The sequence below is a fragment of the Trichoderma evansii genome, assembly GCF_050947405.1.
Source record: "Trichoderma evansii strain SZMC 28006 chromosome Unknown GGI43scaffold_1, whole genome shotgun sequence".
Lineage (NCBI taxonomy): Eukaryota > Fungi > Ascomycota > Sordariomycetes > Hypocreales > Hypocreaceae > Trichoderma > Trichoderma evansii.
The window spans coordinates 2,352,341-2,363,572 of NW_028145205.1; the positions used below are offsets into that span (position 1 = coordinate 2,352,341).

At 51.7% G+C, this 11,232-nt stretch overlaps 4 protein-coding genes across 4 annotated transcripts; 2 read left to right on the forward strand and 2 right to left on the reverse strand.

Moving 5' to 3' along the window:
- The first annotated feature begins 20 nt into the window (after nucleotides 1-20).
- GGI43DRAFT_24290 (CDC2/CDK family serine/threonine-protein kinase) lies at nucleotides 21-4,445 on the forward strand. Its single transcript, XM_083200710.1, has 3 exons — nucleotides 21-1,849; nucleotides 1,931-3,700; nucleotides 3,765-4,445. Exons 1-3 carry the CDS (start codon nucleotides 639-641, stop codon nucleotides 4,000-4,002), a joined length of 3,219 nt encoding a protein of 1,072 aa, XP_083066389.1. The 5' UTR covers nucleotides 21-638; the 3' UTR covers nucleotides 4,003-4,445.
- Nucleotides 4,446-6,828, reverse strand: GGI43DRAFT_24283 (uncharacterized protein). The gene has a single exon (XM_083200709.1). It carries the CDS (start codon nucleotides 6,446-6,448, stop codon nucleotides 4,889-4,891), a length of 1,560 nt encoding a protein of 519 aa, XP_083066390.1. The 5' UTR covers nucleotides 6,449-6,828; the 3' UTR covers nucleotides 4,446-4,888.
- On the forward strand, nucleotides 6,620-7,837 carry GGI43DRAFT_391174 (uncharacterized protein). The gene has a single exon (XM_083204409.1). The coding sequence runs from the start codon at nucleotides 7,307-7,309 to the stop codon at nucleotides 7,502-7,504; it is 198 nt and encodes a 65-aa protein (XP_083066391.1). The 5' UTR covers nucleotides 6,620-7,306; the 3' UTR covers nucleotides 7,505-7,837.
- An 839-nt stretch (nucleotides 7,838-8,676) lies between these two features.
- On the reverse strand, nucleotides 8,677-9,498 carry GGI43DRAFT_24267 (YqaE/Pmp3 family membrane protein). The gene is made up of 3 exons (XM_083200707.1): nucleotides 9,299-9,498; nucleotides 9,204-9,245; nucleotides 8,677-9,140 (listed from the first exon to the last, which is right to left on the reverse strand). Exons 1-3 carry the CDS (start codon nucleotides 9,342-9,344, stop codon nucleotides 8,767-8,769), a joined length of 462 nt encoding a protein of 153 aa, XP_083066392.1. The 5' UTR covers nucleotides 9,345-9,498; the 3' UTR covers nucleotides 8,677-8,766.
- Between the last annotated feature and the right edge of the window lie 1,734 nt (nucleotides 9,499-11,232).

An 11,232-nucleotide genomic window follows, 5' to 3' on the forward strand; every position in this document is an offset into this window, starting at 1 on the left:
TTGCGCAGCAAATCGGTGGACAAGGGGGCAAAGTTGCATGGCAGACAAGAATTATAATGGCAATTGATGCCAACGGTAAGTCACGTAAATGATCCGCGAGGATACGTATATAGCGCTTTGCTGCCGTCATGACGGCTCAAGCATGCTCTGACTGTTTTGAGATGATTGGCAATAGCGGGCTGTCGTCTGCATGTCGTGGAGGTTTGAAGTCAAAGGAAGGCGTATGAGAAAACTGCCATTCTGTTGACAGCTTGCAAGTGCATGTCCGGGAGACTGATGGTGTTGGCCTTATTGCTGGGTGGCGGATATGCGGGACTGCGTCGGGGAAGGACACACTCAGCCTGTGCGGGTGAGGCTGAGGCTCAGGGCATCCAACGTCTGCCCAAAAAATCATCACGGCGGTCAGCTCTAGGGGCTGCTTCTGCCTGTGGCACCAGACCCCTATCGCCCTTTTGTTTTCCTTTCTTTTTTCCTACCCCCTCCTCTACTCTGCATCTTCAGCGCCCTCATCTCATCGCAGCGCCATTTCTGTCCCAGGCTGTGGGACGGCACAAGCCTCGGACCCTTGCTACTCCGGCTAAGGTGCGGCGATTTACCAGCGCTGCGACGCTAAAAACTCAAACCAGGTGTAGGTCCCGATGGGGCAGACTACATTGCCTCCGCGTCGCCCTCGACATGCTGCCATGAGAGACGACGGAGGAAGTTATGATTACAGAGAACGGCCTCGATCTGGCAGAGGAGTGACGTCCTCGGATCGACCAGGATCTCCTCCCCACGGGGGCCGTCTCAACCCAGACTACGCCTCCCGGCACCACCACCGTCCCAGAGATTCAGCTCCAGTGCAGCGGCACCGCTCACGAGACCGCAGCCGAGACTACAATCGACGAGACAATCCTTCATCTTCGCGCCCACCCGCCGAGTCGGAAGACTTGATCCCTCGCTATCGTGAGAGCAAGGCGCGCTCCTCCGAGACCAAAGTCAGGACGTCTCGGGGCAGTCGCAGCCGCAGCCGCAGCCGTGATCGTGACCGTAACCGTGACCGTGGGGGGTTCGGCTCTCCGTCATCCTCGAAGCGACACAGGAGTCGAAGCCGTAGCCGCAGCCGATCCTTGAGCCCATCTCGTAGGAAACGCTACAAGAAGACTCACAGCCCGTCTCCGCGCAGCCCAGCCCGAAGCTCCAAGGCCGAATCGAGGAGACGAAGACACCATTCCACCGACCGCCGAGATTCTTCACCGCGTCGCCACCGTTCTTCCCACAAATCTCCCTCCCGAACCGACAACACCCGCCGCCATTCGAGGAGAAGATCTCCACCCCATTCCCCGGCGAGATCTGAGGCCGAGAGGAGACACTCCCGACGCGACTCCTCACGCCACCGTCACAAGTCCGAAGCATCTCGAAGCGTATCACGCAACCGGTCTCCATTTCCTTCTGATAAACGACGTCGTTCGCCCTCAAATCGTAGGGACTCGCCGTCACGTGTGGGCGGCCCTGCTTTGACAGTCCGCACTGCCACTGACGACCAATCGAGAGGTGACGCCAATTACCGATCGGCTAATCGAGACCCAAGGCCTCGATCTCCCCAGACCCATCGAGAGGGAAAACGAGAGAAAGATATCACCGAGCCGCATCATACCTCGCGGTCCGACATCGACGACGATATGACGTCTCGGAGTAGTTACCGTGGAGGATATAACGCCGCCTATTCGCATCAATCTCATCATAGCAACGATCCCCGAGGATTTTCTCAGTCTCCCCAGAATTCTGGCTCTTTTCACAATTCTCCGTCTTCCTCGTCATATGGTGCGGGCCGTTCTGGATGGAATGGTCACCAATATTCTCCACAACAGTGCGTTTTCCTATTTGTCTTTTTTCCCCAGCGAAACGGGTGTCTTGTTGTTTCATAATGAGTTGCTAATTGAATAAATAGGCAATACCCCCCACAGTATCCTCATGGCAGTGGTAACTATGCTTCTGGTGGTCCCCCTCAGAACGGATCACAGAATCACTACCATGGGAATTCACTGCATTCTCCACCCTATGCCGCTCCTACCGGTCCTCAGGGTAATTATCGAGGAAATCATCGGGGCGGCAGTTTTCGTGGCGGATCTTTTGCAAACAGAGGTGGCTATCGCGGCTCCAACTTCAAAAGCGCTTCCAGGAACTCTTCGTCTCAGGCACCACCTCCACCACCTCCCCCTCCCCCCCGAAGCAATGGGTTTCCTTTAGATGAAGATGAGGAGATGAGACCAGCCGCTGCAGATGCAGACGCAAGTCCCAGGGAAGGCTTAGAACCCACTGATATCCATGAACGCCCGGCAGTGGATCGCTCAGACGACATACCATCAGCTCCCGCTAATCATACAAATAAATCCAAGGACAATCATGCTGAAGCCTCATCGCAAACCCCAACTAAGCCAGGCAGCGGTGCTGGAAAGTTTAGCTTTGCCTTTAAACCGTCATCAAAGCCGACGCCTGCAGCTCCGAAGCCAGAGATATCTCAAAAATTCAACGCTGCTCCCCAAAGACGAGAACCTGTGCAAACTCAAACCCCTAATCGGGATAGAGAACCTCCCCCTAGCGCACCGACGGAACCGTCTTCAGTGCGCTCCCGGCGAGAGCGGGAGCGTGAACGGGAGCGTGAACGAGAAAGAGAAAGAGAGCGAGATCGAGAGTTCAGACACCCCCCTGAAGGACCAAAAATGGCGCCTAGAACACGGAAGGTCATGAAGGTCATGAAACGACTGAAACCTCGACCAACTCTCCCTGACGACTTAATCGCCTCTGAGTCGGTATTTTTCAGGAAACCAGGAAATGAATCCGTCGTTGGCTCGGGAACATACGGTAAAGTGTTCAAAGGACTGAATGTCTACACCAAGGGACTCGTTGCTCTGAAACGGATTCGCATGGAGGGTGAAAGAGATGGCTTCCCAGTAACTGCTGTGCGAGAAATCAAACTGCTGCAGTCACTAAGGCACACAAACATTGTCAACCTTCAAGAGGTCATGGTGGAGAAAAACGACTGTTTCATGGTTTTCGAGTACCTATCCCATGACTTGACAGGCTTACTCAACCATCCTTCCTTCACTTTGGATCCAGCCCAGAAGAAGCACTTGGCCAAGCAGCTTTTCGAAGGGTTAGACTACCTGCATGAGAGAGGCGTGCTTCATCGCGACATTAAAGCTGCAAACATTCTTGTTAGTAGCGAGGGCATATTGAAGCTGGCGGACTTTGGTCTTGCTCGGTTTTATGCGAAACGGCACCAACTGGACTACACAAATCGTGTCATTACTATCTGGTATCGATCACCCGAACTCTTGTTAGGAGAAACCAAGTACACTGCCGCTGTCGATGTATGGAGTGCCGCGTGTGTCATGGTAGAGATCTTTACACGGGTTGCCATCTTCGCTGGAGACGGGACAGAGCTCAGCCAGCTCGAGAAGATATACAACATCCTTGGGACGCCAAACCGCCAAGACTGGCCCGGCATCACTGATATGGCATGGTTCGAGCTGCTCCGACCAACTGCGAAGCGAAAGAACATCTTTGCAGAAAAGTACAAAGAGAAAGTCTCCCCTGCTGCTTTTGACTTATTGGAATCCATGTTCTGCTATGATCCGGCCAAGAGGCCCACGGCGGCTATGGTCTTACAGCACCCATACTTCACTACCGAAGAGCCATTGCCTACACAGGCAGTAGAGTGAGTCTAACGATCTTCTAAGTCTTAACATCTTCATATTTGATGTACTAATTTTCTGTGACAGGCTAGCGAATATTGGTGGTGACTGGCATGAATTTGAGTCCAAGGCCCTGCGTAAAGAAAACGAGCGGCGAAATCGAGAGGCTCGCAAAGCTGCCAAAGACAGTTCTCGAGACAACGATAAGAAACGCGTCACAGAATCTCATGACCGCGAGAGGAGCGTCAAGAGAGTACACGTCGATCAGAAGCCACCAGAAAGTCGGAGCAGCAGCATGACAACGACAGCGACATCGAAGAAATGAGTGTTCATTTTCTTTTTGCTCATCTGATCCTCTGTGGATTTGCTTTTTTATTTCCCTTCCTTGTCTAATATATCACGTCTTTTCATTTTCCTCCTTTCCCCTTCTACGTTACCTCGGAGACTGGGACTGGGATAGCGGCTGTCAGTGGTTGTAATGCCGTACATTTGGCATGGGCTCTTTTTCGTCTTTTTCTTTCTCGGGGTGTTTAAAAAGGTTATAATGGGCGTTTCATGGACGTGGAAGGGTTGCTTTTTTCTTTTCTTTTAAAGTAAAAGATGACGTTTGCATGGTAGGGATGACTTTGTATCGTTTGTTACGCTTTAGGAACGTGTAGAGATGGAGGTCCCGCCAAAAGAATATATAAAAAGAACTATTCCCATGGCAAGATAATATGAGAAACTTGTTACGAATGTAACAGTAGCACCGTGATCGTCTTTCATGGTAGCAACTCCCTTGCTAAAAAGTGAGAGCGTATTGCTATCCATTTCAAGCTGTGCATGCATTTCGACTCTATATTGGAGAAAGAAGAATATAAAGGTTCAGTCGACTACCTAACTCCTACTAGTTGATCCCATTGCAATATATACATATAAATCAAACAAATCAAAAAAGCCGTCCCTTCGGTGTCATGGTATCGTCAAGTAATGTTTATATCCCATCATAACATGGTATCATCAATTTTCCATTCTCCCTTGTAAATGTCATCAAGTCATAAAACAATCACAACCCAAACACAAATCCAAAACTCTTAAGCAGACGAAAGAGGAGTATCCGGTCTGTTTGCCCTCCTACCTTCATCCTGCCCCCCAAAATAAACCCGTCTCGTTAACATCGATTCCATGGATAGTCCAGCGTCAAATATGCATATATGCAGCTCTTCAGGGCCTTATTGCAGTATCTCGGGGCCTTTTCCTTTCGGCTCTGTGCTCCTCAAGAGCTCACGAAGGCTGCCCTCAGCAAGGCCCTTGTGGTGAATAAAAGGAGAGGATGGTCTCCAGGGCATCCAGCCGTTAATGATGGAGAGAAGGCCACCACTGGCAGTGTCCGTTCCAATGGGTGTAATAGCTCCCTTTGCAACGGAGAAACCCAATTGTTTGGGATGGTGTGGTGTGTCTTTCACGATAACGGGCCGCCCCTCGCCAATTTCACTTGCAGCTGTACGAATCTCAAGCTGGCTCGTTGATTCTTGAGGCTGTGCCGGTTCACTGACAAGACCAGTGGCTGACGTTCGTGGAGAATCTACAGCCACGCCGTTGTGTCGGGTAGAAGGGTCAATGAGAGCTAATGAAGACGATGACTTCTTCGGCGCAGCTGGATCTTCAAGATGAGAGTTTTGGCGCTCGTCTAGAGTTCCGCTAGAAGAGCTGGTCGTAGAGGAATGCCCTGAGCCCTTCTGTGCTGATCGACCGCGAACTTCCTCGGCGATCTCGGCAGCAGACTTCTTCCTGCTGGCCTGCTCCTCGTCCGAAGACCGGCTTGACGAGATGATGGTTTCTAGTGTTCCTACGGCTCTGCTATTCCTTCGGACCATGCGCCTCTTCCTACGGGTTGATAATGCTCCTACGCTTTGCTCGTCTTCCGCGGAGACGACTTGTAAGGTTGGGCCTTGGGATTCATTTGATTGTGCTGAAGGGTTCAAGAATGAGGCTCCGGATCCATGGGGGGTATAATGGACCTCGTACTGGTTGCTCAGCGAGTACCTGGACCTCGCACAAATCTCAGCAATGCGGTCCAGATCAGCATTGATATCACCCGCAAGACCGCCGCCCTGAGCTTCAATGTTGTGCATGAAGCTCTTGAAGCTAAAGGCATCTACCGGAGGCAGACGGGCCTCGTCTTCGGTCCGGCCATTGACCGGCTTCTTTCCAAAAGACAGTACCATGGTGCTCAGCATGCCGTGCTCACCCGACACGAGCCTCGATGGGAGGGGAAGACCACCAGCAACAGCCTCAGCAAATCGCCCGACCTGGGAACCGGCGCCGATGCCCGAGCCAGAGATGGGACCGCCGTGGATGGCGGGGCCGCGAGACGAGCTGGACGGCCTGCTGGACGGCAATGGGGGGTAGTAGCTGCGGACGATGACGGGCTCCGAGTAGGTGCTGCTCTGGGCGCCGGTGGACTTTGCGTAGCGGTGGCTCGGGAAGTTGTGGTTGAGCTCGCGGAGGGCGGTGGTGCGGTATTCTACGGTCGAGTCGTCGACGGGGATCGGCTTGCCCTCGGCGGTGGACGGCACGAGGCTGGTCGGCGACGGGTTGGGCTGGCTGAAGGAGAACAATGGGAGGGGATTGCCACGGTCACGATGCTCGGAGGGGCGAAGGAGAGCAGACGTGGCGGACGGCTGTTGAGGCTGAGGCTGAGAGTGAGGCTGAGGTTGAGATTGAAGTTGAGGCTGGCAGGCAGTTTGAGATTGAGATTGAGGACCAGGGCCGGAGGTGGGTAAAGACATGGTGGATTGAGAGATGGCGCAAAGGTGGTTAAATACGATGGTTATATGTAGGCAGGTTGGGAGATGTATTGGGTATCGGCGACGATCGGTCCAGGGTCTCAGCAAGACACCGGGCGCGGCAACATGCAAGTTGTGCAGAAACTCAAGGCATTCCCGTCGTCTAGACAAGGGGTCTGGTCTGGTCTGGTCTGGTCTCGTCTCAGGATGGGGGAGAGAGAGAGAGGAGGGAAGGATACGTGGTAGGGCCGTATTAGTGTGCTGCTCGCTAGCGACAGAGTGGCACGACAGCTGGGGACTATTCTTGGTGATGCGTATTGGTAGCTTTGGTGATGGCGGAGCAATAAGTCTCACACAGGCTGTAGGCAGACAGACAGGTGCAGATGGGACTTGTAAGTATGCAGTATAGTAGCAGTGGCAGCAGTAGCTGTTGGTGGTGGTGGTGGTGGTGTGGCGTCGGCGGCAGAAGCAGCTAGCTGGACGAGAGACAGCCAGCGCCAGATGGCCAGAGACAAAACACTCAGCTGCTGGCGATGCAGCAAATCCTGCTCAGGATCCAGATCGCACCTCAGAACCGATGAGACAAGCAGTCGATCCGAAGCCGACGGGTGTAGTCGTAGTAGAAGAAGAAGCAGGTAGCAGTATAACAGAAGAGTGACAGCAGCAGAGCTAAGCAGGGGACAGCAGAGTGAGGGGCAAGCAAGAGAGCTTCTAAAGACGGAACAGAGAGTTACGCGTTTGATAGAGAACAGCGAGACTCGCTATGAGTGGCCAAAAGGAAAGAGGACGCAGGATGGGCAAAGTGGCGAGTCAAAACTCACATCGCAGACACGAACGACGAGCGAAGGCGCCAAAGGCTCCATGCAATGTCATGCCATGCACAAGCCGCTGCACAAGCACAAGCACAAGCGACATGTGCAAAGCTGCACGACTGTCGTGGCGGCCGCTCAAAGGGCGTCTGCGTCTTGCCGGAGTCCTGCGGGCGTCGTCCGTGGCAGAAAGAGGTGGTATCGGGGGCCTTGCGCAGAGCCTACGAGTAGCAGCAGCTTCATCCTCTGAAGTCCGATGCTCATCCCTGCCTGCAGCGCCTGTTGCCTTTTGCTGCCGTGGGCGTAGGCGATTGGCTGCGTATGTTCTCTTTGCGGGGATGGTCTCGTCTCGACGTGTTCGCGGACCGATGCGGGTTAGCAGAAGGCAAGGTGTGTGGGCAGGAGGATTGTATATCGGCAAAAAGGGCAGAAATCGGCAGTTCAGCGTTGCTTTGGTTTGTTTCGGGCTGCCGTTTTGCGATTATAAGCCAATCACGGCATTGAGAAGCGATGCTTTTGTTGGAAAGAGCAGTGACTCGCCGGTTAATAAAATCAAATCAAATCAAAGCTACTTGTATATGCATCGTGCAATTGAATGGCCATCCAGCTATCACATCACACATCATATACTATATCCTCCGTCTGCCTATCACCGTGCATTCTGGGGGCCTACGTACTTCGTATGCACGTACTAAAGGCATTTGCCTGTTCCCCCACACAGTCCTTATCAACACGAGCATATGTGCTTCCTACACAGACCCCCTTGCCTGATTTTTTCCCTCTCCATATGCAGAAATTGTTAAATCAGGCATTGGGGATGAACATCCGGAGCCGGAGCGGGGCACACGGGTAGAGCAAGCAAAATATGGGCTTGAATGCCCCAATTAGTGGATATAAAACATCCTTGATGACAGCTTGATTCGACAACAAAAGCTGGACAGCCGACGCATGCCTCGCAAAGTGTTTCAGGCCAGGATATCTTGCAATTCATTGCTGGCTTTCAATGGCAATCAATCAATCAGTCCATTTCCCTAGCTCCATCCATTGCGCGGAGAAGATACTGCTAATAATATTCTCTGCATGTAGTACATCTGAAAGCCGTAAGCGGAGATCCCTGGAAGTGGTGATGTCATCCTCATGCCTCCATCACTTGTACAGCAAAGCTCAAGGCAGGCAATTCAACCACGACAACTCTTTGATCCTATTACCATTAAGAGAAACTAAATACTTACAATTACATGCACAACTAACTACCAGTACTACCTTGCTTCTTCCATGGTATCCGCTAACCAAAGCCAGGGATTTCGACTCAATTTGGCTAGAGAATGGCTAGCTATAGCCTCGAGTGTTTATGCCGAATTGGATCAGGCAAATTTCCATGCTGATTCGACTCATCTCGACTCAATCTATTTGAAAGGCATTCCCATACGCCCCAAATTCAATCGACAGTTTGCACCAAACCCTCTCTTCTACTAGAGCAGCCTTCCCGGTCTCCATATCGAAATCGAGGCTTTAGATATATCCTGCTTGTTGATTACCGTGCCCTTGGTTGCTATACCCTTGGTTGCTATACCCTTGATTACCATATCCTTGGTTATATGGCTGGTTTCCATATCCTTGGCTTTCGTACGGCTGGCCACCAATGGGCGCCGGTCCAGTTTGCGTAGCTGGAGGTGCCGGTGCCGATTGCATTGTTCCGTAGTTTTGTCGGAAGGGTTGCCCACCCGTTTGCACCTTTTCGGAGTAGATACCGGGTGCATGGCGAGGTGGAGCATAACCCTCGCGGGCTTGGTGTCGCCTGTCGTAATAGACATATTCAAGATAAAACGCGTGTATATGGCCGGGCAAGTATCCAAGAAGCGTCAGGCATATGTTGATGACCAAATCTGTAGCGCTTTAGTATGTTTCCTGAGCCCTTTCATAATATCCAACATCACGAATAAACTTACCCATTCCACATCCTGCTACAGCCCATACGCCGAGCGGAGGGACTAAGCAACATAGTTAGCACGACACAAGTCTAAAATTTGACGTCTCAACATACAGATAAGGGTAATGAATACGATGCATAAGACCGAACAAAAACCCATAGTGACAACTGCGATGAGTATACAGGTTCAATGAAGATTCTGTGTAATAGACGTGTTGTTGGAGATCTAGGAATCGGAATCTATACTCTGCATGAAATTAAGTATAGAGTTTTCTTTCTCAAGTCACAAAAAAGAAGGACGAAAGATCAACCGTCGAATCGGCGGTTGCGGGAGGAGACAAGCTTCCATTTATTACATGCGATCAACCCACAGGAGAACCGGTTTGGCATGCAATGGCTGGTTAAACTTTTAGCTTCTAATTGCGTAACCAGGTTATGTGCAAGTCACGCTGACATTGAGTTCACGCAATCAACCACCATCACGCTGTCTATCGGATGGCCACCAACTATAGCCGGCAATCGCCTCCCGCGATGCGCCATGAATGACGCAGACAAGAGCCGGATGCATGACGTAGTCGCACGTGGACGGCTGTGCTGCTCGCATTAAGAATGAGCGGCCTGCTTGGTAGCTTCAAACTCAATTGAAATGCTCAAGCCAGAATTTTTTTCCTGTAAACAATTGGATTCATTATATTGTCGCTATTATAAAATACCAAGCCTCTTGCCTGCTTCTGCCGATGCCGATGCTCGCAAAAGGCGTTCAAAAAGACGTTCAAAGTCGCCGAATCACAGTCAGCAAGATTGTTCTGAACCACTTATTGATGCTACCTGTACTCGCCGCCTTAAAATTATGACGATGGCCCGACAATTTTTCCCTTTCAGAAAACACTCTCAGCTTAACACCTTCAGAGAGCTGCATCATATTGCGCCCGATAACTCCCATAATCTAAGCGACGCCGTAACTCAGCAGTGTATCGCTGACGCAGCGACTCGTGCACATCCACCCGGCTAAGGCAGGACCTATAACGCCCGGCTCCTTCGACCATCGCTTAACTATTTGGCAGTGTGTCATGGTAAGTGATGAGATATAAATATTACCTTCTGAGCAGTAGGATTGGATAATACTAATGCTCGATGCCCGCAGATTCGCGAGAACCGGCTGGTTCGACATTATCCATGGCCTATACAAACGCAGCCTAGCAAAATTATATTGCGCCGGCCTCTACATCCTCGGCTATCCGGCGACTTAAGCCCCCGGTTTATCAGACGTAGCCTGCTATCGACCACTGGAATACTTGCCGGCCTTTATGATGGACGCCAAAACAACGACATAAGGAGCAAAAGTGAAACATTGCCAGCCAAGTCTCAGCTCAAGATCGGAACAAAGGTAGGTTGGATCCGTTAACTCCTGCGGCATGCGTCAACGCTAAGGGCATAGTAGCCAAACAGAGGTGATGCTTCACAGGCTTACAAATTTACTTGCGTAAAAGAATTCGACATCCCATCGAGCCGTCCAATCTATTTTCTGAAACTGTCATTATCTACAAGTTTGGTACTGTACTCTGCGACGCATGACAGCTGGTGATGCGCGACTGGGTACATGTAAGCGACGGCGGCCAGGGTAGCAGGTATCCAAGACAGTGTCTCTATCCCAGCGCTTCTGACATCGTTCTAGAAACTGGTCTCTGGGTCAATGGTGGCGGCACCAATGAGATGGCGGAGCCAGCAACCCGTTACCCGTAATGGCCTCGTGGTTGACCCGAAACTTGACATTGTCAAGGGGGCCCCCAGTCACCCAAGACATAAAGACAGCTCAAGACGCGTCTGAAGGCCTGCCTTAAAATACGCTAAAAACTAGAGAAGGAAGCGTATTTCTTTGCTGCCCCGTCATCGCCCGCCGCGACTGGTTTGCCGACTCTGAGCGCCGTCCACTGTACCGGAGCCTTGCCCTTCTTCTATCCGCGGGCTCAAATCGGGCCACTTTCCACTCTCCAGGCCTGCTAGATGGCTCCTCTGCTAAGTCGGTAAGGCGACTCTCCTTTTTTCCA